The sequence below is a fragment of the Nyctibius grandis genome, chromosome Z, assembly GCF_013368605.1.
Source record: "Nyctibius grandis isolate bNycGra1 chromosome Z, bNycGra1.pri, whole genome shotgun sequence".
In the NCBI taxonomy this organism is placed as follows: Eukaryota; Metazoa; Chordata; class Aves; order Nyctibiiformes; family Nyctibiidae; genus Nyctibius; species Nyctibius grandis.
Genome location: NC_090695.1, coordinates 30,057,222 through 30,080,912, shown reverse-complemented (window position 1 = coordinate 30,080,912; position 23,691 = coordinate 30,057,222). Strand labels below are relative to the sequence as shown.

Sequence of the window (23,691 nt, the reverse complement as noted above, 5' to 3'; positions counted from 1 at the left end):
AATTTATGGGGAAAAATATTCTGAATTGGTGTCTTTCTCCTCAACAGTTATTCCTTTCCACTCTTGCTGCCAAATTGGAAAAAGGGTAGCATTCCTAACTATTTCTGGTGACCAATTTTCTTTTCTTGAACTTACGCACAATGATGTCCCTGTTTAGTCTTAATACCATTTTTTAATGCTAACATGTTAAATGAAAGGAAAATCCATTGCTCCAACTTCTTATTTAGCTGTTTAAATAGTGATCTTACTACACTTAATTGAATTTGAATTGTGTTAGAAACTGCCTTCAGCCTCTGTGAATGAACTGTGCTGAAAAACCCAGTGTTGATATTAAAAGTATGAAATTTACTGTAAATTGTTGAACTTCTAAACAGTTATCCAGAACGTGAAAATTATGTTTAGATTTGACTTTGTAAGAGGACTGGGGAGAAATTGCAAAGGCAAGCCAAATATTTATATAAACCAAAAATTCTTTCATTAGAAAATTCATGAAAAGATAAAAATGGACTAAAACAAACAATTCCTATGTTTTTCTGGAATTTGGAACAAATTAAATGCAGATACTGTGATACAGCAGTGAAGTACAGACCAATTTGAACATTCTGGGTATCTTTGCTTGCTGTTTGTAAGTGGAAACATAAGCACTGCAGGGACTCAAGGTCTGGGACTTGATCTGTATATATTCTTAATTGTCATGCAGTATTTGTTGAACTTCTTGTAAAGGTACACCAATTAAGTTTACCTACACAATTTACTGAGTTGCTGCTACTCCACAAAGAAGTTCATTGTCACTACAGTTCTTAAATTAGCTGCACTTCCTTTTCTGGTTTTTTTCAGCCTTTTAAAGATGAGAAAAGATCTATCACCTTATCCATCTGCCTCCCAGCATAAGACCTCGCAACAGTTTATTTCTGCAGTCTTAGTTTTAAATGACTTGCACACGTTTATAAATATGTAAAGGGAAAGTGTCATGAGGATGGAGCCAGGCTCTTCTCAGTGACATCCATTGACAGGACAAGGGGCAACGGGTGCAAGCTGGAACACAGGAGGTTCCACATAAATATGAGGAAAAACTTCTTTACGGTGAGGGTAACTGAACACTGGAACAGGCTGCCCAGAGAGGCTGTGGATTCTCCTTCTCTGGAGACATTCAAAACCCGCCTGGATGCGTTCCTGTGTGATATGATCTAGGTAATCCTGCTCCAGCAGGGGGATTGGACTAGATGATCTTTCGAGGTCCCTTCCAATCCCTAACATTCTGTGATTCTGTGATTCTGTGTGGCCTGTCTTTCTCTTTGTTGAGAGTTTCACAAGAACTGCTGTTAACCCTGGCCACACTACTGACAGGAAAATGTTATGTTTTGCTTACCTTAAGAAAGTTTGTAGCCTCGGTCCAACATGAACCTATTTTCCATTGTGTTCCAAGACGTTATGCCTTCCTACTGTGTATTGTGGGCATGTACTTGATTCCTTTTTTTTTTTTTAAACTTACTTCAACTGATGGTTGAAGTGATAGTTAACATAAATGAGTTATACAACCAAATTTCTTCAATCCTATCTATATCTTCCTAATCCAAAAGTTCTCTTACAGTCACAATTTTGAGTAAAAATACACCCTTGCGATCAGTTTTAGCAGAAAGTTTTGACATATATGATCCTCAGATACTTTCATCATTTAAGTCGTCTTAATTTTTAGTGGGGAGTCAAGACGTCTGTGGAATATTCCAGTGTTCAGACTGGCAAAATCTTGACTCTTTCTGTCTAATATTTGTTACCACAGTTTAGAATTCATATGTGTTCTCCTATGTTTAATTATAGCATTAAAAGTGGAGAAAAAAGATCTCTGGGTTTTTAGCTCTCTGGGTCTTCAGCTTTAAAACACATGGGGAAGCTGTTCTTTGCTTCTGTTAACTAAAGTGAAATTAAAAGCAATTAGAGCAGAAATTTTTTATACAGCCTGCCCTCCAGAAATACTTGTGTTTGGTAAAGTGTTAGAACTAGGATTTCTTCCAGTGTCAACACTGTAAAGAATATACATTGTTTATGTCCTGTTGTGATGTCTTTCTGTTGAACAAGTTGATACCAAAGTGAGATGAAGAGTGTTGCTAATTATGCATACAGTTAAGACAGCAGTGCTTTTTAACCGCTGAAAACTTGAGAAACGTTTCTGACGTAGCCTCTTCTATGACCCATTGAAGGATTATGGAGAAGGCAGAACCAGACTCTCCTCAGAGGTGCATAGCAAAAGCACAAGAAGTAATGGTCGCAAGTTATGTAAGTGAAATTCTCATGGGACTTAAGGGAAAGAAAATCCACCATGAGAGTGATTAAGAGTCACCATAATTGGAGATTTTCAGAACTCACCTGGATAAGACCTGTAGAAACCTGATAAACCTTTGAAGTTGACACAGCTTTAAATGATGGATTGGGCTGTTTGACCTCCCTTTCCTGGTGGTAGGTGTCTTCTACTCTGTATATTTTTCAGAACTAAAGGTTACCTGTTGTCCTTTGCCAGCACATAGAACTCTTCTCTTGCAAGTGTTCTGCAACCTTATCATTCAGTGCTTTTGCCATCTTCCATTCTGAAAGTTAAATTAGACAGAATGGTTTATGCAGAATAGAAAACAAAATTTTCTGTGGAAAATCTAGAGGAAGGGGTACTTGGCAGTTCAGCAAGTAACAATTAATGAGCTAGATATTTAAAAACGTGATGAATACTTACTGTAGAAATTCATGTGTGCCACGGAAAAATGCATTTGAAGTGCTTCATAGCAGATGAAAGCATGTTTGCAAAGTTCAAAAAGGTGTTTGTCTTTGCCTGTATATTAAACATTCGTATGACTGTGTCTCTATTTTTTTTTTTTTATGACATATGCTGGTTAAACTCAATCTTCATGAGTCTTCATGCGTCCTTATTCAGAGCCCATGTGTGCATGCTCATCTATATTAGAGTATGTGTAATAAGATAGGAAAAAAACAAGTGGTATGGAGACTTAATCAGGACAGGCTGGTGACTGCATATATTGTCACATTGCTAATCTTCTGAAAGTTTTCAGACTTAAAAAGGAAAAATTCCATATAGCATCACAAAATTTAGGTTCTGTAAATGCCACATTTCAGAGCCTTTACAAGAAGTTAGGAAGGTTTTTGTTCTTTCCTGAGATACTTCATTGGAATTTTGTTTTAATTCTTACTCTTGTCACACCTAGTTTCCTATTGCAAGAATCCTAATGCATAAGACTTCAAGGGAGAGAGAAGGTGTAAGGAATATGTATCTAGAAAGCTCAAAAAATGCCTGCTTCGGAAAACTCTTCTCTGCAAAACATAGTCACAGACTTGCAGCTGGAACTGTCAGGACTGAAAACAAGTGCTCATTATCTTACACCACAGTTTTAGATTTTTATAGTCCAGATGGATTTCAAGATCCTGGGTATGAAATCTGCCAGTGATTAAGGAATATATAACTGGGACAATATAACTTGATGGGGGGAAGAAACCTTTCTTTGACAGGTAGTTTTGAAAACAATGTAAGTCAAAGTAGGTGCTGTTTAAAGAAAATTCTGAGATTTAGAAATGTAATAGTAATGGATAAACATTGCAATAAACCCCATTTTATAGTATAAAATAATAATGCAGTTGTATATTTTTTTTTTTTATGGCACAGTGGTTTTTCTTTTAAAGTAGAGTGCTCAACAAGAGGGATTTGTAGCTTCCCCTCTTAAAAAAAAATGGAGGCAAAAAATAAATTAATGGAAGGAGATGAATAAGTGGAGAAAACTTAAGATTATTTATCATAGCGTTTATCACCACCAATGGACGTATGAACAATTTTTATATCGACGTGGTAAATAAGCTCAGTAATTTCAGCTTTTTAAGGTCTCTTTCTCCCTTTCCCTTGAACTCCTCACTTCCTTATTTTTCTCTTAAACTGCTTAATTTTTCTTATTCTCACTAGAGTCTTCTTCCTCTCCTGTCGTCATCTTCTTAGTTACAAGATTGAACTCAATCTGTTTCTGTCTTGTCTTATCTGTTCTTTTCCCGTCACAAAACCATTTTCGCCTACTGTACTTCTACCTCATTTTCCTTTCTTAAAAGAGCTGAAATCCTCTCTTCTTTGTCATTTATCTCAGACACTTACAACCTTTACTTTATTCTAGGATATTTTCGTCCCCAGACCTCAGCATTGATGGACTTTCAGTTCTTTAGCACTCTTTAAGTTCTAGTGACTTATAGCTGCTGTTGTCTCAGAAAAGTTGAGACTGCTTTGAGATTTTGCGTATATTGCCCTTACTGAAGGGCCAGTAAGAACAGTGAAGCTAAAGAGAGGGCAAAATTACTTGCTTCTGTGATCTGGACTATGTATAGATGAAATTGATGTAGTTGCACTATAAAGTGTCAGGAAGAGTGGAGGAAGAGTAGGTTTGGTGTCACAGAACCATGAACTGTGACATGAACTTTGGAGTTCAGTGATCTGCGGTTTGCTAAAGAATATGGAAGTGAGTGAGAAGATGTCTTGGTGTGGTGGGTTTTTTTTTAAGGGTTTTTTTGGGCTTTTCAAGTTAATAAGAGCATTATTTGTGCTCCACAAAACCAGGGTGAAGTGGGTAAATATCGTTACCTCTTTTTCACTCTTGGTGGACATCTTTAAAATCTACCTGTCTGTTGTGCATTACCTGAAGAATCACTCTTGGTATTTTTTCTCTGACATGCTACATGTTCTTGGAAATCTCACCAAAAATCTATGCCATCTCTTTTCATGGGTGCATTATGAAGCTCAAGGAAATATGTATTGAAGTGTAATAAAATTCAAACTTAAAACCACTGCATTCACAGTGCTGTGATAAGATACAAGCACCGTTTGCTTCAGAACTGTGCTTGCTCTCCTGGAACTTTATACAGTAACACAGTCTTCAGCAACTTCTTCAGAAGGTGATTTTTGTGCTTGCAGTTGATGTTCCAAGTTCTTGAGCACCTGGATGGTAAAATGTATTGAACATTCTTTGTCTGGCTCAAACCTTTAATCTGTGTAAGTTAAAGAACAATTGTGTAGATATTGAACACCATTTATTTCTATTTCTGTACATTGGCGAGTTTTGGCAAAGAGGGCCCGTATCAGTGAATGGGTATTCCTTGATGTGTGTGCATCAGAATAAACTTAAAATACTAAGCTGTAAAATAGGCAGATTTCACTGCAAGTGTTCCACAATGAAATATTTGTTCAGCATTCTAGTGAAACAGTACCACATCCTGATGCTTCTGTATCGTATTTCATGTTTTAGTTTGTCTTGCTCCAAATGTGAGGGTAGTTGTTATTTTTAGGAATTATTGGACAATATAATCATAGTTCTTCTAAAAGAATAGCTCATGAGGCTATCTTGATATCCCAGGGAACTTCAGATTGCACTTTTGTTCTTGGAAAAAATACTACAGCTGTCCTGACTTGAGAGAGACATTTTTATACTCTCTATGTAGTGTTAAAGAAATTTGATGGCATTTAGATTTCACTAACCAGAGAGTTAAGGTTGTGATCCTCTTACCTGTTCTAGGTTATATGTCTCCACATCCATCTCCACTAGGAGCACCAGAGCATGTGTCCAGTCCAATGTCTGGAGGAGGTCCAACTCCACCCCAAATGACTCCCAGCCAGCCAGGACCCATTATACCAGGAGACCCACAAGTTATGAACCAACCTAACAGAGGTCCTTCCCCTTTCAGCCCTGTACAGCTGCATCAGCTGCGGGCTCAGATTCTAGCATACAAAATGTTAGCTAGAGGTCAGCCTTTACCAGAAAACCTCCAGCTTGCTGTTCAGGGCAAGAGGACCCTGCCTGGCATTCAACAGCAGCAGCCTCCCAGTGCCTTCAACAGACAGTCTGGTAAGTGAATCTAGGCTTTGTGTCGTTTGCCAGTGATTCTTGAAGTTCTACCTGTAGGAAATAAAGAGTTCTATGCAGGGCTATAATTGAACTGTATTCTGGCATCTTAGTGAACAGCAGCCTTTGGTTTAAGCTTGAGCGACTGCATAAAACACATCTATTATTAATAGGATATTGTCAAAACTGAAATAAAAGTGATTTCACCGTGCAGTACTGTGTCCGTCCTGATTATGCTTAATGTTTTTTGAATGTTAATCGTACTTTACGGATTGCAATTTTACTGTTATTCTTAGAGTGAATTTTCAGTCTCCTGCCGCTATGCGGAAAGTAGATAAAAAATCTGGATCAAGTTGACTGATTATTTAGGTTGTTTAAAGTAAAACAAACTATATATAGTGTACTGTCAAGGGAAAAACATAAGGAAAAGAAAATGTCTTATTTTTCACTCCTAATGATAATAGGTGTTACAGTGCAGTAAGCAAGCACATTTTGGTCCTAAGAAAACTGTGCCCTGCACCTGTTAGTTTCTGAACACTTCCATTACAGAGTTTACATAGGAAATCGAGGATTAAGATGATACTATTTTCTTTTTAGTAATGATTTCAGTAATTTCACTGGTCACTTGATTTTGGTGGATATGACTTTGCTACCAAGTAAGGTTTTTTTTAGGAGACATAATTTTAATATGCTTCATTACATATATTTTTTCACAATAAAATCTACTTAAATACATATTTAATGAAGAAAAATACTACTTGGCTGAGTAGACTAGCATGCTAGAAAGCAGATTTGATTTTTGAATACTTGGAAATGCTTTGTATCTTAATAAGTTTCTTTCCTCTGTCAAATTGCAGGTATTGGGTTACATGCAATGAGTGGTGCTGCAACTGGACCAGGGCCTGCTCCAGGGATGCCTGGACATACCACTGCCATAACCCCTAAAACTTGGACTGAAGGTATAGCGGAGTATAATGCGAATTTTATGTCATGTACAGAGTTATAGTTAAACAGTGTGGCTAGAGTTTAGGGGAAGAGATGCAGGGGGAAAAAAAAAGGGAAGGTAAAAAGGCATGCAGAAAAATAGTGTAACATTTACTGTGCCTAGGACTTGAATCAAGGAGAATCTAACCATTTATTCATCCATGAATGACTTGACCACATGAAATGACTGCGCTTGTTAGGCAGCCTGAACATGAAGCACCTTTTTGCAATCAGAATGAAATACGTAAACTGCCTGAGAGACACCCATAAAACCTACTTAATAAGTTATGTTCTAAGCATGCTTAATTGCAGCAAGCTTGTCTTTCAACTATAGTCTTTGCTACTGTAAACAAAAGTTTTCAAACCATGGTAGAATTAGACTGCCTTTTTTTTTTTTTAAATTGGATTGCTTTGAATGTTCAGTGTAGTCTTTGAGATCTAATGAACAGTGTTCACTTTTTTTCCTCAGCATGATGATCAGGTTTTGAACCAAATCATTCAGATTTGGATTTACAGGCTGATTTTATTGTTTGAAAGTGGAGTGGAAGAAGTATCATACTGAAAAGAATTAGAAATCCCTAGTAATATATATTGTTTGAAGTTTTGGGGGTTTTTTTAGAGAGATTTAAAAATAAATACAATATTACAGGCTTGCAAATAACACAGGCTTCTCCTATGGTAGAAATGTTATGCTATGTTGTTGCTTGTGGGTAAATCTGGGACAGTGATGACTCCATGATAGCTGTTGTCATAAAAAATTCTCTGTCATTAGTCAGCTACTTAGGGCAACATAAAAAGAAAATGAAATACTAGTATGTAATCAGATGTAGAATTGCTTTTCTTGGAATACTCCCAACGAATACTTACAATTTGAGCAGGATAATAAAGAGGGGGAAAAGTGTTTTTTGAGAGGTTGTATGTATGAGTTTACCAGGCACAGTGCCTTCTAGCTCAGATACCGCTACTAAAAAATACTGGCAGGTGTACAGAATTGGTAGATGGATAGTTTTATCTAAATAATCCAGTATGTCATAATAATTTGTCTGTCCTGTTTAACTATAAGCTGCTTACTGTTTTTCTTTTTTTCTTTGCTGGTTTTTTAATAAGAAAAATATTGTCTGTCATTGCTGTATCTGTTTGGAGGTTTTATTTGAGGTATTTTTAAAGATTGTGCTTATTTAAATGTATTTGTATTTTTCATTCATTATGCAGTCATTCGTGGTAGTGTTTGTTTTACAGTTCAATTTGCGTGTTTTCCTGAAAACTGAGACTACACAGAGACTTTTGGTCGACTTGCTTTCTTTTGTTATTTTTTATAAGCTGAAATGCAGTGTTGCTAAATAGAGAATCTACAGTTTGTGCTCAAGTTCCTTTCCTGGAGTTTGGTGCAGATGTGTGAATGACAAATGGTGATCTCTGAAGGAACCTTTATCTAGATTTCAGGATGTTGGGTTTGAATTAAGGTTGATTACAAGATTGCAGGTGTACTTTGTAGTTGTTTTTCCTATCATTAAATTACAATGACTCCTCAGACAATAAAGCGACATCTTTATTGTTGCAGTGTCTGTTGTCAGTGACAATATTTGAAAATCTGACTGCATTGATGACTTATTGTCATAATGACATACTGAAATCTATGACCTTTAGTGTCTATACATGGCAGGTACTATTTTCACGTTAACTGAGGTGTTAATTTTCAAGATTATTAGAATGCTGTAAGATAAAACAGGAATTGAATTCGTGGTATTTTAAGTACTTCAGTACAATTAATAGGAGATTGTAATGAAACAAAGGCTATTTATATATGACAGGTACTTCTAAGTACGGTTGTAGAAGTTTTAATACAGCTATCTAGTTCTGATAGAGCTCTAAAAGCAGACCTACTTGTGCTTGCTGTCAGGCTGTGATTATAGATGCCTTCTTCTAAGTGGTGCAAGGATAGTGAACAAGAGGCAGAATTAGGTCCTACACTTGCACAAAATCCGTTCTACAGCTGTGTTACTCCTTCTAACGCTAAGATTAAAAGTCAGCAGTAACGGGAAAAGAAATTGCACTCATCATAAAGTTTCAGGTGTTTTGTTTCTCTTTGGACCACTTCCTGCAATATATGGTATACTTGCATTTTAGTATGTTTTTTTGAAAACAGTGTAGTCTATCTCAGTGTGCTTTTTCTGGTAATTTTGAATGTTTACCTTAGCTTCACGTTCTGTCTTCAGAAACTGACTTGATTTTCTTCCTGCGTTCCATATTTCATGTTATGAATAAGTGCTTTTTATGATTCAGGCCAAGCCCCAGATATGAGTGTCTCCAACGCGCAGCAAAAGCTTCCTGCACCGCCCCCCAGTGGGAGGCCTTCTCCTGCCCCCCCTGCTGCCCAGCCTGCTGCTGCCATGCCTGGGCCTTCTGTACCACAGCCACCACCTGGACAGCCTTCGCCCATAGTTCAGCTGCAGCAAAAGCAGAATCGCATCAGCCCTATCCAGAAGCCGCAAGGATTGGATCCTGTTGAAATACTCCAAGAACGTGAATATAGGTAAAAGCAAATAACAAGATTCAAATACATATGCATATTGTTGTTTTTCACTTTCTCAACTGAAACTCCTTGCAATCAGCTACTGTAGTGACAATAGTATAAACTGAGTTTCCAGAGAGAGACAGTGTCAAAGAGAAGTACGGAAATGTGAGACCAAACAATGATTTAATTCCACCCCAAGTTACGAATAAGTAAAGCATACTGGCAGTATCATTGCAAACCAGGTAAGTTTAAAACAGGTTCAAGGACTCTGCTCGGTTAATGTATTACTTGGATGCTGCAAACACTGAAAGTTAGGAAATGAAGATCCTTGTAGTCTACAGAGAAACCAATTCAGTGCAGAAAGTTTTCAGAATTATAAAAAAAAGGGAAGTTAGAAGAGAACAGTGGAGGTCCCAAGCAAAAACAAATTTTATTAGTGATGATGGGGTTGGTTGGACTACCAAAGAGTAGAGAGAATATTAAGGACATCACAGTCAAGATAAAAAAAGAAGGTCACCAGGAAGCATGATCTTTAAAAGTTGCCTACTGCGTGCCCTAATTAGGTGGTGAATTATATTCATTACAAAGTATTGAAGATGACATTTCTTGTGGAGTTAGAAAGAGACTTCTTCCCTCTTCCCATCAACAAGGCTATTAAACAACTGACCTAGAGAATCTGCTAGGCAGAAGATCTTGACCTGCACCTAAAATTTATGTTCCTGATCATTATCAGTCAGAGGAAAGAAGCTGCACTTAGCATATTTGCTGCTTGTTTTGGACTGATGGTGCATCTTCCAGTTACTGTAACAACGAGTTTGTAGGGGAAGGTAGCCAAAAGCGATGGTGGTCTCACTGAAGACTGGTTTAATGACTTTCGCTTTACGAAGGTAAAACACTGTGAAGTGTTTTAGGATGTGGTGCCATGTCTAGAGTCCAGTTGACCCCAGAAAAGCCCTTACTTTTTGTGTAAGGTAATGCTTAAGTCCACACCATGCCACATTTATTGGCATGGTGTGGTCGTTCTGTCAGTAGTACCCTTTTTGCCTTAGGACTGAATGGCCATGGCTGTTTCAGTGTGAGCAATCACTTTTCTAACACCTTTTTCAGAAAGCTTGTGCAACACACCATTGTATGGTTCCACAGATGCTCTGAGCGAAGAATTGTAGCACTAACCTGAGCCAAGAATCATGTGGCCAGTATAATGTAACCTTTTCTGCATTAGTTAGCCTCAAATTGTTACTCTTTCTGTCGTTCCAGCCCTGCTCCACTGTACTATTTGTGCCAAACTATTCTGTCTTAGTATGCATAAATGGAGGAAAGTGAGGAGTGACATAAAATAGCGGCATTACATTTACTGATGTGGAGAACCAGTTGCAGATACAGCATATCCGTTAGGTTCTAAGTACCCTCATCTTCTTAGCAGAGTTAAGTCAGGTGGAAGTTTGGTAGGGCTTCTGCATCAGAAGGGCTTTATTTTTTATTTTTTATGGTAGCACATAGATAATGATCTAAGCTTTTTTAAGCTGAACACTGCTGGAATTTAGTTTTACTTTGTGTACCAGAATGCTTAGAACTTTTGGAAGTCTTTTCATTATTTAAAACTGTATAAGTAACATCAGACAAGAGCTTGAAAAAAGCAGTTTAACAGCTTTTGTGCTTTGGAAGGTGCTAGACTTAGCTTTAGTGTAAGCAAGTCTAATACAGAAACACGATGTATTCACACTTTCTTCATAAAAAGGGAGTAGAAAAAAAGTCAATATAAACATTTGTATCCTGAAACCAGTGAAGTTAGCGAAAGCTTTATGAAATGGTCGTCTCTTGAGATCTCTCAGTAGTTAACTTTTTTAATAAAGGGGCATAATACTTTGAAATACTTGGAAAACTGTTTGAATTACTCTTTTTTTCAGGAAAAGACAGAATTATCACATAGGTGTTTTAGAGATTCATATTTCAAACATATAGGTAATTTTACCCAAAAGGTAAAATTTTGGTATACTGCCTTATTGTGGGAAAGTGTGAGCTTTGAATCTGATTAAGTTAGGAATGCTTGAAAATTACAAATTAGGTTTACTCACTAACTGTACTGGTTTAGGCTGGGATAGAGTTAATTTCTTCATAGTAGTTTGTATGGGACTATGTTTTGGATTTGGGATGAAAATAGTGTTGATAACGCAGGGATGTTTTCGTTACTGCTGAGAAGTGCTTGCACAGCATCAAGGCCTTTTCTGTTCCTCACACTGCCCCACCAGCGAGTAGGCTGGGGGTGCACAAGAAGTTGGGAGGGGACACAATTGGGACAGCTGACCCCAACTGACCAAACAGATATTCCATACCATATGATGTCATCATGGTCAGCAATAAAACTAGCGGGGAGGTTGTCAGGTGCCTGCTGCTCAGGGACTGGCTGGGCATTGGTCGGTTGCTGGTGAGCAGTTGTTTTCATTTGCATCACTTGTCTTTCTTGGGTTTTATTTTCCTCTCTCTTTGTTATGTTTTTCTCTCTTTTCCTTATAATTAAAAAGAATTTACTATTTCTTTTTAATTATTAAACTGTTTTTATCTCAACCCGTGAGTTTCTTTCTCACTTTTACCCTTCCGATTCTCCCCTCATTCCACCGAGGCAGGGGCTGGGAGTAAGCGAGAAGCTGTGTGGTGTTTAGTTGCTGGCTGGGGTTAAACCATGACAGCGACCTTGAACGTGCTGTTTCTGGACTGAAGGTGCCAAGTGTGTTGCTGGGGAGACAGTAATTTAGTGCTAATTCATGAACAACATGATAAAAAGTTAATTGCTGAGATATTTGACCATTTCTTTTGTTGTATACACACCTCTCAAGTGTGTAACGGCAGACTTTTGGGGGAGAATACATGCTACTGCCTACACATTTCCATTTCTTAATGTATCACGTACATGATTTATGTATTAGGGCATGTCTTACACACAGAACAATATTGTAAACGTGAAATAGTTTAGTTTTTGCTGTTACAAAATTACGTTTAATTATTTTTTTTTTCAGTGATGGCAGTTCTTTTTTCCTTCTTAATAGGAAGTTGCATAGTTTGGTTCATCAAACAATTCATCAAATAGGCACTTAAAAGTACAGTATAGCGTTCCTATTCATTAACCACATGTTAAATAGACCACTACAGATGGAGAAGCAGTAATGCACTTAGTAATATATTGCGGGATCTGAAAAACCTTTGAATCTAATGAAACGTCAGCAGACTGCTTTTTCTCCCTGAAAAGCCTTGATCTGATTATAAAAACGGCTCCAGCATATATTAGCAAAGAGAAAGAAAGTAGAGAGTTAATGTTGCTGTCCAATTCACATGGTTGTGCCAAGAAGCTGTTTGCAGCATATGTTTGTTTGAGATGAGATTATGTAATTGTTGTTAATCTCTGTGTGAGTAAAGGTGGATAAAAAAAACTTAGATATTTAAAATTCTTATCAATATAAGAAGTTTAAATTATTTGTATGTGGAGAGCTGTTAGACTTGTGTTCCTTGAAATCTGGCCAGAATGAAAAATTCATACCGTGCTTTTATAAAACTCTCCTTAGCGCTTTCTTCAAAATAAAGTGCTGCTTTTTAATCTCACTGGGTAGATCTCTTTAGGCTAATAATGTGTGTAATTTAAAGATGTTCTATTTTGTGGAAGGTCTTTTTTCCACCTTCTCATTGCTAATTAAAAAAAAATACACTTGCTAGTGTACTGTAGATTGTCGTTGGTTTGTTTCTGTTACCTACAAAGTCTCTTCTTATGTACCTTCATGGCTTACTGCACGGCACCCATGCCAGACAGGTTTGAACGTGCAAACATAACCTCTCCTGTCGACCCCAGTTAATGAGGGAGAGCTGTGCATCACCTGTTTCACAAAGAGACCTCTGTGTAGATGCACTAGCCACTTTCTGTGTGGATGAAGATAAATTGCTGAACTGCAAAGATTAATTAAATATATCCTTTAAACGGTGAGATTATCTTCTTCAAGTGCTTGTAAAAAGCATCTAGGAAACTTTTTTCTTTGGATTCTCTTTACCTAATAGCTATTGGTATTTTTCCATGAAGATAGCAATAGTTCAACAAACTGTGGTAATTTAAAGGCTGGAAAGTGGCTGTGGTGAGAAACAGCTCAAGTAGTTGTTGCATTCACTAGAGTTGGGATGTCTGTCGTGAAATTCTTTTAAAGATCCTACTGATTACTCAAGAAAATACTACTACTATTACTACTACTGTTAGTACCCTAGACAAGTTAATTAGTACTTCTAGGAAAGTCTGAAATAAAATTTCAAAACATGTTTCTTTTTTTTTTTGTTTTATGCGTAACCCATCTGGCTGCCATTTTTCATTATTCTTCCATATGTGTGCTGTAGAATTTATTTAGTATTTGAACTTCTTTGACTCTTATTTTAATTGAGAATGGACCCGAGTTTCAATGAGAGTTTTCTGAGGTGGTATCTGTACTGACTTAGAAATACTGATCTTTCTTCCTATTCACAGAATCACAGAATCACAGAATCAATCAGGTTGGAAGAGACCTCTGGGATCATCGAGTCCAACCATTGCCCTGACACCACCATGTCAACTAGACCATGGCACTAAGTGCCATGTCCCGTCTTTTCTTAAACACATCCGGAGATGGTGACTTCACCACCTCCCTGGGCAGCCCATTCCAATGTCTAATGACCCTTTCTGAAAAGAAATTCTTCCTAATGTCCAACCTGAACCTCCCTTGGCAAAGCTTGAGGCTATGTCCTCTTGTCCTGTCGCTAGTTGCCTGGGAGAAGAGGCCGACTCCCACTCCACTACAACCTCCCTTCAGGTAGTTGTAGACTGCAATAAGGTCACCTCTGAGCCTCCTCTTCTCCAGGCTAAACAACTCCAGCTCCCTCAGCCATTCCTCATAGGTCATACCCTCCAGACCCTTCACCAGCTTGGTCGCCCTCCTCTGGACTCGCTCCAACACCTCAACATCTTTCTTGAAGTTCCTTCCCTCTGGCTGCATTATAAAAGATGGGTAGTCACCCACAAAAGTTTCGAAGTGTCATTGTTTGTAGCTCAGTACAGACATCTGTTTTTGCAGTCGTTTCAACATATGGAGGAAGAAAATTGGAGGAAAAGTTGTCCTGGAAGTACTAATCTGCCTTATAATTTAATGATAAAATTTCATGTACATTTGTTTCTCATCAGCCTTTTTATAAACCTGAGTTGAGAAAAGCGAAGAAAATTATTAGCAGTGTGAAGAGTCTTTTATATGGGGGTAGACTGCTTAGTGTGATGATGGGAAGTAATAAGCACACTCTATAAGCTTCCATTATGTTTAGTCATATCTCAATAAAGTTCTACATTTGGATTTTATTAATAATTTAGAAGACAGAAATATAAACCCCAGCCCAACTTTGGCTATTGCTTGAATTTCTACTGTGTAGACTTTTAGCAGGCACTTTCACCTATTTTATACCTGGAGTTAAGGTAACAAGCCAATTCTGACAGAACTAATAAGTGAACATTTCAATTCCTATTTGTTTGCGAAGTGACTCATCTATTTAGTTATCTAAAACCATAAGCTATGTTAAGAAGAACCTAGATTAACTTTTTGTGCTCGTCCTCTTGTATAGTACAAGAAGGAACACTCAATGGTAACAAAAAAAAAAAAATTGAAAATATGTTCAGTATTCAAATGCCTTACTAAGTTCATAGCTCAAAAGAGAAGTTTGGAAAGGTTGTGACTGTTCCCCTGAGTTTCACTGAAATCAGTGAAACCAGGGTTTGGCTATAACTGTTTCGTAGATGATGGTTTCAGGAGAAGCATTGCAGCTATTTGCGGAGTGAAATAGAGTAATAAACCATAGTTGTGATGCATGATTACATCCATGGGTGAATAAGCAACAGGCAGAGCACCAATAAATGATTTAGAACAGTATTCTTTTTGTACATCTTAGCTGCTTTTTTGTATGGATGTACAATATTACATCTAATCTCCAAGAAAACCACTTAATTCTCAAGACTTTGCATCCTTTGGTGCACTAAAATATCTTCTTAATAACTGGAGTGCCCAGTGACAGGTGAAGTTGTACAAAATGTGGACTTCTTTTAGTGTAGTATGTATACTTGAAAGAACAAAATATGCCAATGTCATTTTCTGAAGGAATAATTTTCCTGTGGGAATCATGACCTTCTCTGGGCCTGGACAAGTATCTGTAGCTTTTAATGGAACTCTCTTTTATTAGGAGGTAACCTTCTTGATTTGCTTTTCAGTCAGTATGAAAAACTTAACTAACCTAATTCTGCTTCAATTTTTTGGTCTCTTGAGGACACTGAGTTACTCTTCTGCAGTAATGCAGCATTACCTCCTTTTTTTGTTCCAAGAACTTCAGAAGTCGTTTGATAATATAAAAAATGCATATTTTTAGGAAGGAGTACTATTACAGAAGAGATATTGTCTGCAACTGCACAAGTGATTCCAGTTGCTTTTCAGATAATACATAAGTCATATTAGTATTTTGATTTGTTCTGACTCCATGTATCAGATGTAGCCATTTTGCCTGATGTGTGATTTGTTTTCCATCTGTGAGGCTGACATGTCGAGTGTAAGAGAGTTTATGACACTGGGCTAATACTTTGGAGTGACGAGGGGGCGAAAGGGCAGGGGAAGAACAATCACTGTATGCAAAGAAGCCCTAAAAAGAAGTGTTTTCTTTCTCCCTTCACAGCAGTTCCAAAGTTGTCATCACAGGAAAACAGCAGCAGATATCTTTTCGTAATGTAATCTGATGTTTTGTGCTTTGTGAAAGTAAAGGGAAATTATATGAGTCCTGTGCCGTACAGGGAGATGTGATACCTTCTTGTTCATGAGCCTTTAGGTTCTTGATTTTGGGAGAGAGAGGGAACTCTGTAGTTTGGGGGGTGCGGGGATTGTGTGTGTTTAGTTTTGGCTGGGGTTTTTTGGTTATTCTTTTTTTCCTAGAACATGGGAAATGGAGGGCACTGATTCAGTTGACCTTAGATGCAGCTTTTGGATAACTTAAAATTTTGGGGTCTGTTGTTTTAGTGCCTTGGAAAAATTTGCAGTTCACAGAAGTACTTACTTGTAAATAAAAACACAAAAACTATGTAACTGTTAGCTCTGTGATCTTGGTTTTCAATGTAAAACATAGAGAAAAACAAGTTCTGTCTGGCTGGTCCATTATTCTCTCTTTCTCTCTCTCTTGAATTTGCAAATGAATGCAAAAGGAGCTTGTAAAGGAAGAGTGAAGTAGAATTTGATTTACAGTGTTAACAGCTGTGTAAGCGTGAATACTTCACTAGTGAACTTTTCATTTGTCAGTAAACTAAGCAAGTAGAATTCCAGATATTAAGGAAAGTTCTGTGTCATCACTGACTACACTGTGCATAAAACAATACCCATTGAAGAAGCTTGAAAACAGAATCCTGTATAGTATGAGTAAAATAAAGTTCTGAAGTTTCTTTTCACACATATACCTTTAGTCAAAATTAAAAGAGCCAAGGGGTGTTTTCATTATTTGACAGTTTATTTTCAAAGTGGAAAAGGATACCTTATGTCATCTCTGCAAAAGCCTGTTATATCAGAAACAATTAGTAATAGCCAAATAAATGCCTGAGATAAATTGCCTATTTTTACTCTGTAATTTTGATAACTGCTTACAGATTTCTCCAGGTGTCTTATCCAGTTTTCTATTTACTTAGGCTTCAGGCTCGAATTGCTCACAGAATCCAGGAACTGGAGAACTTGCCTGGTTCTCTGCCCCCTGATCTGAGAACCAAAGCTACAGTGGAGTTGAAGGCACTTAGGTTACTGAATTTCCAGCGCCAGGTAATGCATTTTGCTTCAGGAAAATGCTTGTAGAGGTCACAGCCAAACATGTTCATGTAGCAAAGACTAAACTGGAAAGAGGTTTTGCAGCAGCACTGAGCCTAAGCAGGAGATTTTTTGCATGAGAGCAAACTTGACCAATAAGCAAGTCACAGAAATGTTTAACTTGGATTTTATTTTGTTCTGTTAATAAAAATGTGCAAGTGTTCTTTTTGCTTCCTGCTTTATCTTCCAGTCTAAAGTGTAACCATAGAACTGTGTCTTTCATAATGAACGTGGCATTGGCACAAAGACAAAACAAGAACTGAACCAGCTCAAGCTGATTTTCAACACAAATCCCAATAGGCACCTCTTTCTGGACCTCTTTCATGGGCCCCCTTGTTTTAGGAAGAGTTCGTGTTGTGTGCGGTATTTCTTTGTGATCTGTTTTCAGGATTTCCAATGTGGCACATGGACTTTGAAAATCAAGCATACAGGGTCACACCTAAAATACAAGTTGGATGTTGAGTGCATGTATCAGCAAATGAATTTCAGAAAAGGAATCACACTGCCAGACTCTTATGGGCCTCTTGCCATTGGCTTTTCCAGCTAGTTTGGAAGAAGAAAGATGTGATTTGGCTGGTCAAGCAAAAATGCTACCCGACAGAAGCCTTGGCAGTGTTTGTACCATGATGTCCAAGTCTTCCTTCCCTCTACCTTTGGCATTCCTTTGAAATGAAGTTTTGTCAGAGGTCAGATAAAAGGCAGCAGGCTCTCCCTGATGTACTGCTGGGACTGTGGCAATACTGTTCCAAGCCCTTAACATTTACTTTTCCCTGCTGTCTCCTGTGCAGCTGGCAATGGAACGGGTTGTTAGCTACATTCAGGTCCAGCTCTAGAAAGTATGCTGTGTATGTTGTTCGTTCATGTTTTACTTCGATGGTGTGACATCTTGGCTACCCCCTTTCACTGCAGCAGGACAGTCATGTGCAGCATCTTATAAAGAAGGAAGAAATGATGATTAATAGTGATTAACACTTTTTGCCATCCTGTGAAGACTTAGGATTTATCTAGGGAGACAGACATAGCTGCTGCAACTGTATAGATGCTGGATCTTTTCAGAACTGTACTGGAAAGGGAAGAGGAAGCTGGGACATCTTCTGGACTATTACTGTTTTACTCTGCCATACCAATGTTTAAAGTTGTTCCTCTGTGTATTAAAAATGATTTTTTTTTAAGTGTTTCTTTTTTCTCACTGGTAGCTAAGACAAGAGGTAGTAGCCTGCATGCGTCGTGACACAACACTGGAGACAGCACTGAACTCCAAAGCCTACAAACGAAGCAAGCGCCAGACTTTGAGGGAGGCACGTATGACAGAAAAGCTTGAGAAACAGCAGAAGATAGAACAGGAGAGAAAGCGTAGGCAGAAGCATCAGGTATTTTAACTTATTGACTGTTTGCCCCATGACAGAAATACACCTTGCTTTGCCTGTGCAGGTCTTCTAAATTACATATTTTATTTACTGTTGGAGTTTCTAAGATGAAAAAAACCTCCAAAACAGGTGATAAGCAATTCGAAAACGATAAGAACTTCTGTATTCCTGATTTCAAATCCTGTGTTTTGTCCAAGTGTCTGTGCTAACTTGTCTCTCTTCCTAGGAATACTTGAACAGCATATTGCAGCATGCTAAAGATTTTAAAGAGTATCACCGGTCAGTTGCTGGGAAAATTCAGAAACTTTCTAAAGCTGTGGCAACTTGGCATGCCAACACTGAGCGTGAACAGAAAAAAGAAACTGAGAGAATTGAGAAGGAAAGAATGAGGAGACTAATGGTAAGGAGTAGAGGAAGGAATATGGTTATTTTATCTAAAATTACATATTGTATCCTTTTACTATTTCATATACAGTCTCAGCCACACTCATGTATTTCCTTTGCAGAATAAAGCCTTTGTAATGCAAAAAGTATAAATCTAAAGCTGCTGCAGTTTGATTATGTGTATTTCCGATGATGGTAGTGAATGTGACACTGTTCATTTTAACCTGTAGCTACTTCTTCTTTTAAGGTTTTTGATAAGAGTAATTGTTTTTCTACCAGCATGAAAACTTAGCACAGCCACTTCTGTATAACATCAGTTAATCTCATTAACTTCATGTACTAACAGTTATAGTTTTGAAGATTCCGTACGATTAACTTGTTCGTGACATTACTTTGCAGCTTTTACATAAAGCTGATTTCACCTGAGAAAGTACATAACCAATAGCAGTAATGCATGTATCTTGAGAATTAATAGCAACCAATTCTACCCACTAATGCTCCAGGACCATACTCCTTGCTATTTATAGTTTTCCCTTCCTTGCACCTGCACAATATCAGTTCTGTCATTCTTCGGACAGAGTAGAATGGGTTTGTGTATAACCACATCTTTCCAGAACACTATGGAACCAATCAGTGGGCTGCCGACATTTCAGGAGTTAAAATAATTCTGGAATTTAAAGTGTAGACAGATTAATGCGTATGTACAAGTATATTAGCAACTGGGGTTGGAAAAATTTCTTCAAGACATTGGTTAGCTCTTTTCTAACACTTAACACTTTACCAACGTAGAATTGAATGGGAAATGACATGCTTACTTTGAAACAAGGTGGAAAAAACAGTAAGTATCTAATATGGGTGCAGATGTAATGCAAAACTCTAGTTCCTGTCCAGACTCTGTTCCCACCGTGAATAAGGACTGAATAGTTTGATTTTAAAAATCACAGAACAGAGTGTAGAAATAATTAAATATAAAACCGATAAAAACTTAGAAATAAAAGTGTATGTAAACTGTAAATGAAGGACTTGCATAAGAGAGTAACAGATGTTTAGGCCCTAGAGCATTTCTTAAAATTACATAGTATTCAGCATTATAGAGCTCTTTTGTAATTGCCAGCTGTGTGTCTAACCAAGCTTGTAAAAATGCTAATTATTAGAGGAAAAAGAGCTGATTAAAAAAAAAAGGAAATCTTGATATTTTAGAAATATTTTTGTACATTATGAGGTTGAGCTTATGCCAGTCTAATATGTAGTAGGATAAATAATAAAGATATCTACTGCTGAAAAATATGAAGTAAATTTGAGTGTCCAGAAATGGCACAGGTTACCAGTGCTTCCAGGATATCAGTGCTTTCTCCTAAGACTCCTTCACCAAGGCTGTGGTTAAGCTCTTACCATACATATAGCACTTGATAGGAATTTTCCTTTTGGGGCTTTGTGCTAAGAAGTCTTTGCCCCTACTGCTCAGTTAAATCCTTGTGCAAAAGCAAACTGTGTATTATGCTAGTGATGTTATTTTGCATATTTAGTTTTAGTCAGTTGTGATAAATTTTGAATTTGCAGATATGTACTAGGGGTTTTTACAAACATCATCTCTTCTCAGATGCTTGGTGTGGTCTAGGAAAATGTGCTGTGTCTGAAACTCTTCACATATCTTTTCAGGAATGTTGAATTCATTCCACAGATTGTCCTTTGTTGGCTACGATTCAAAATGGTGATTGTGTAACAGCTCGTTAATGCTAGTATATATCACATGCAGGAATGAGCATTGGTATGATTTAAAAAGATACTGTCAAGAGAAGCTTGAATGTGTAAAGGAAGTACCTTGGCTAGATTACAATGACTGTGTATTCAGTAATAATAATAATAATAATGATAACAATAAAAATTCTAAAAACTTAGGTTTTGAATGTTGTAGTTCTGATGGCTTGAACATTACAAATGAAATTTATAAGCCAATTTTACAAGCTCGATTTGAACATTACAGCTGTTCTTGCCAACTTTCTGCAGTTCTGGTGTCTCTCCAGAAAGGCAGGAGATCTTTTGTGTCTCCCAGAGTGCTGTCTTTTAAAGTAATCATCTTTAAAATATTTCTTACTTGTGTTTGGTTTTTATAAGACATTGTATACTTCCTTTATTTGTTGTTTTAGCCAAAATTGACAACGGCATCTCTGCTGATTTGTTGTATTTTTCTGACATGCTCAAATGCTGCATTGTATCTTCGCAGCACATGAAACTAATATTTCCTGGTATGTCTTACCCCTAACAACACACCTATGCAGTGCCATAAGGATGCAGAAGTTGCCAGAATGACTCAGAGATATGGCTTATCTGGTGAATCCTGTCTCTGATAGTCACCTGTATCAAAGATGAAATAACACCAGAGTAGAAAGATAATAGATAATCTGTCCAAAAGAAAATTTTCTTCTAACACCTGAAAGAAAAATATTTGTATTCATACTGGAAAAAGGACTAAACACAAGCTCAAATCCACCTCTCATGTTCTTCCTCTGGATATGGGCTACCTGCACTTCATGACTTCGAAAAATCATCTCCATAGGAGACTTACCAAGCATGTCTTTTTCAGGAGATTGTAATCTGTTTGATCTGACATTAAGTGATTTTTTTTTTCCCCTGCTGTAGATTTTTCAGTCATTAGTCTATGAGAGTAGGAGATACTTAGAATCATAGAGTCCCTGAATCCCAGAGTCACTCAGGCTGACAGGGAGCTCTCTAGTCCAAACACCTTCCAAAGCAGTGTCAACATGGAGTTCAAAGCAGGTTGCTCAAGGCCTTTTTCAATCATGTCTTGAAAACCTCTAAGGTTAGAAATGGCAAAATTTCTCTGCCTGTTCAGGTCCTTCTGAAGTGCAGCCCAGCCTTTGAGCATATTGACTGGTACCCCCAGTTTGTGTCATCTGCAAACTTGACTAGCATGCCCTCCATCCCTTCCTCTGGGTCACTGATAGAGATATTAAACACAACATGTCCCAGGACAGACTGCTGTGGTATCCCTCTTCTTACTGTCTCCAGATAGGATATTACTCTCTGCAGCCTTGCGGAGAAGGATTTGGGGATATTGGTGGATGAAAAGCTGGTCGTGAGCCAGCAATGCGTGCTCGCAGCCCAGAAAGCCAGTTGCATCCTGTGCTGCATCAAAAGCAGTGTGGCCAGCAGGTCAAGTGAGGTGATTCTCCCCCTCTACTCTGCTCTCGTGAGACCCCACCTGGAGTACTGTGTTCACCTCTGGGGCCCCCACATAAGAATGACTTGGGGCTGTTGGAGCGAGTCCAGAGGAGGGCCACGAAGATGATCAGAGGGCTGGAGCACCTCTCCTATGAAGACAGGCTGAGAGAGTTGGGGTTGTTCAGCCTGGAGAAAAGAAGGCTCTCGGGAGACCTTATAGCAGCCTTCCAGTACTTAAAGGGGGCCTACAGGAAAGATGGGAAGGGACTGTTTATCAGGGAGTGTAGTGATAGGATGAGGGGTAATGATTTTAAAGGTATAGTCCTACCCTGAAAGAGGGCAGATTTAGATGAGATATTAGGAAGAAATTCTTTCCTGTGAAGGTGGTGAGAGATTGGAACAGGTTGCCCAGAGAAGTTGTGGCAGCCCCTTCCCTGGAAGTGTTCAAGGCCTGGTTGGATGGGGCTCTGAGCAGTCTGGTCTAGTGGAAGGTGTCCCTGCCCATGGCAGGGGGGTTGGAACTAGATGATCTTTTAAGGTGCCTTCCAACCCAAACAATTCTGTAAATCTATGACCCGTTAACACAAATGTGTGATCCTCTGGGGTTGATCATCTGATGAGTCGTTTGCCCATCTGGTTGTCCCCCTATGCAGATCATAGTGACTTAACTAAGATAACACATGGTTATTGACATAGAAGTTGGTTGGTGTTTCTTTGGAAGTGTTTCTGTCATGGCTGATGTCTATTTTGTCTTGCTAGGCTGAAGACGAAGAAGGCTACCGTAAACTGATTGACCAAAAGAAAGATAGACGCCTGGCCTACCTATTGCAGCAGACAGATGAGTATGTGGCTAACTTGACTAACCTGGTATGGGAGCATAAACAGGCACAAGCAGCCAAAGAGAAGAAGAAGAGAAGGAGAAGAAAGAAGGCAAGTAGTTTCAGCTGGTATTCTTAGGCCATCTCTTCCTCAAGTCCGATTTTAATGTTGATAAACGTAGTGATACGCAATTGTCATACACATACCACAGTACCTAAAATCATCTACACTGCCAAATTCTTAACCCTGAGAGAACTAATCTCTCTCCACTGAAATATTTAAGAAATTTGCTGTCATCAATTCCGAAGAAAGTGAGAAGGAGGCAGGATTAGAAAATCGTGGGCTGTTAACATTGATTAGCTGATAAACTTTCTACAGGCAAAATTGGGCCAGGCATGTAAATTAGGATTAAAGTACCCAGAAAGGATCCAGTGGATCCAAAATACATTATATAAAGAAGATGGGAGAAGTCTGATTTGTGTAGCTGTTTCATACAGGGTAACTTTTTTAGACCTCCACGTTCTACACTTGGCTCAGTCCATTTTGTACGACCATTGGAAACGACTAGAGAGAAAGAACTTGGGTAGGTGTATTATACTAAATGGGTATTCTGCCAGTAGTATTGTCATTGTGCATTCTTAATGTTTAATTGAAGATTTTCAAAATTACCTTTCTTCATATGAAGTATTTTA

General features: G+C 38.1%; 1 protein-coding gene across 7 annotated transcripts in view; it reads left to right on the top strand.

The window, feature by feature from the left end:
• SMARCA2 (SWI/SNF related, matrix associated, actin dependent regulator of chromatin, subfamily a, member 2) overlaps positions 1 to 23,691 on the top strand; it is a 131,075-nt gene that overhangs the window by 32,191 nt on the left and 75,193 nt on the right. For all 7 annotated transcript variants that reach the window (XM_068422290.1, XM_068422285.1, XM_068422286.1 and 4 more), the window contains 7 exons: positions 5,547 to 5,876; positions 6,731 to 6,832; positions 9,141 to 9,390; positions 17,075 to 17,201; positions 18,443 to 18,616; positions 18,840 to 19,013; positions 22,940 to 23,110. In XM_068422290.1, the coding sequence (XP_068278391.1) occupies positions 5,547 to 5,876; positions 6,731 to 6,832; positions 9,141 to 9,390; positions 17,075 to 17,201; positions 18,443 to 18,616; positions 18,840 to 19,013; positions 22,940 to 23,110 (1,328 nt within the window). The remainder of the gene's footprint in view (positions 1 to 5,546; positions 5,877 to 6,730; positions 6,833 to 9,140; positions 9,391 to 17,074; positions 17,202 to 18,442; positions 18,617 to 18,839; positions 19,014 to 22,939; positions 23,111 to 23,691) is intronic.